The sequence below is a fragment of the Mustela lutreola genome, chromosome 8 (genome assembly GCF_030435805.1).
Source record: "Mustela lutreola isolate mMusLut2 chromosome 8, mMusLut2.pri, whole genome shotgun sequence".
NCBI lineage: Eukaryota > Metazoa > Chordata > Mammalia > Carnivora > Mustelidae > Mustela > Mustela lutreola.
In genome coordinates, this window is record NC_081297.1 from 93,166,274 (window position 1) to 93,168,703 (window position 2,430).

Genomic DNA, 2,430 nt, shown 5'->3' on the forward strand with positions numbered 1-2,430 from the left:
TCAAATGAAACTTGGAAAGGTGATGGAAGTACTGGTACATTTCCCTTTGACCTTGGGGGCTCTCTTCTTCCAGAGGTGGGAAACAGTGAGGCATAGGTCAGTTCCCCCAAATTAATAAGCAAAGGGTTTGAGGGGAAATTGTTGGACAAATTTGCATGACTTGGGCAACCACTCAATTACTCAAATCCCACAGAAGGTTGTTGACCTGTAAGATCCTAACCGGTCTTTCCAGGACCAAGTCTCATTGAAAAAACAGTTCAATTTCCTGTTTTCCTTTGGGTATAGAGATTATGTTGCCTCCCTTAGTCAAGAGGATAATGATATGTCTGTAGCTGTTCCTCCAAACTTACTCACAATATTTAACAGCCAACTACACATTGCCTGCCTGTCCCTCCTCCTGCCCACCTTTAGTTATACTTTCTAATGCCCTCTTTTTCTTAATATATGTCCCAGTTATTCACCTATTAATAACTTTGGTTGGCTATTTTCAACATTCGTCCCAGTTCTTCACTTTTTTCTTAAAAAAACAAATTATCGATTTCCCCTTTCTATGCAATTCTTCCATCCATGATTTCTGTTCATTCTGATCACCGGCTGTTACCTCACCTCCCCAACTGATATGTTCATAGAATGATAGTTTATAGGTAGGAAGTCCTTAACATTCATTACATAGAGAAAGAAACAGAGGCCCAGAAATATCATATCGATGTAAGTGGTTGCAGAGATGAGACCAGAATTCAGGTCTCAATTAATGAGGGATTTTTTAACAAGATTTTTATTTATTTAACAGAGAGAGAGAGGAAACAAAAGCAGGGGGAGTGGGAGAGAGAGAAGTAGGCTTCCTGCTGAGCTGGGAGCCCACATGGAGCTGGATCCCAGAATCCTGGGATCATGACCTGAGCGAAAGACAGAAGCCTAACGACTGAGCCACGCAGGTGCCCATAATGAGGAATTTTTTAATGGTATAACCTGCTATAGCTCCATAATAGAAGAGTCTTGATCGCCATAGACTTAAGGTGCTAGTTTCCCAACTTTCCTGATAGCAACAGCTGTGAGGCTTCCTAAAAGCACTGATTCTTGGGGCACCTGGTGACCCAGTCGGTGAAGCTCCTGCTTTTAGTTCACGTCATGATCCCTGGGGTCCTGGGATAGAGCCCCTGTATTGGGTTCCCTGCTCAGCGAGAAGTCTGCATCTCCCTCTCCCCCTGACCCTCCTGTTGCTTGTGCTCTTTCTTGCTCACACTCTTTCTCTCTCAAATTAACAAATAAAATCATAAATAAATAAATAACAAAATAAAATAAAAACACTGACTCTTGACACTGCCTGTAGCGGATTACTGATCCATAGTTTCTGAGAGCGAAACTGTATTATTAAATGGCACGCCAATAAAACACACACACACACACACACACACATATTTTTTTTTAAAGGTAAAAAAAAAAAAAAAAAAAGATGCCCAGGTACATCTGTTGTTTAGCCCGGTTTGGAAACTATGGCTTTTAGTTTTGGTCACTGTAGGCTGTGCTCCAAATTTTCCAGTTTTCTGTGTTTGCTTTTCCTCTGTCAGACGCTTACCCTAATGAACTTGTCTTTCTTCCTAGTGGACAAAGCAACATTTATGGTTGGCAGTTACGGGCCTCGGCCAGAGGAGTATGAGTTCCTGACTCCAACTGAGGAGGCTCCCAAGGGCATGCTGGCCCGAGGCACTTACCACAACAAGTCCTTCTTCACCGACGATGACAAGCACGACCACCTTACCTGGGAGTGGAACCTGTCCATTAAGAAGGAGTGGACAGAATGAGCACATCCACCCATCCCTCTCCCTACCTCGCCATCCAGAAGTACCCTCTCAGTCACGTTCACCACCCTGGCCCTCCTCCCTGTTCACAGCTGGATCCCTTCCCTAATGCGCCCCACATTCTATTACCAACACATCTTATCCTGCAATGTCTCAAGTGGTCCCTAGCACAAGAAGCTTAAAACCCAGGCTTTAATCCTGCCCATTCCTTCTGGGCCCCCATTAAGGCCAGTTCTTCAAAATTCTTCATTTCAATACCTAGTCATTTAATATTTCCTTCTACCTTTCCCATTGGAGCAGCTAGAAGCCAGGAAATAGGCAAACCATCATTAACAGTCCTTTTGCCTTGGGTTACAGTAGCTCATTCCCACCCCTGGATTCTTCTGTGGTTGCTGCTGGCTCAGTGAAGGTCCCTAATCATGTTCCCCACCAGTGGAGGTTCTTCTTTTCTGGGAGACTGTAAACAGCATAAGAGAGTAAATAAAACAATTATATGATCTGACTGAGACCCTCTTTTCCCTGCTTTCTTCCTTCGAACAAATATGATAACTAGACTGTTTACCTTTGTGAGTTTCCTAAGAGGGCATGTGGGCTGGACACAGGAGAAAAGGTATTTACATCACTGGAAACA

The 2,430-nt window shown here is 43.7% G+C and overlaps 1 protein-coding gene across 1 annotated transcript in view; it reads left to right on the top strand.

Moving 5' to 3' along the window:
- ARHGDIB (Rho GDP dissociation inhibitor beta) overlaps positions 1–2,301 on the top strand; it is a 36,097-nt gene extending 33,796 nt beyond the window's left edge. Inside the window, exon 7 of the mRNA XM_059185973.1 lies at positions 1,603–2,301. Within this exon, the coding sequence (XP_059041956.1) occupies positions 1,603–1,802 (200 nt within the window). The 3' untranslated portion in view covers positions 1,803–2,301. The remainder of the gene's footprint in view (positions 1–1,602) is intronic.
- The last annotated feature ends 129 nt before the right edge of the window (positions 2,302–2,430 follow it).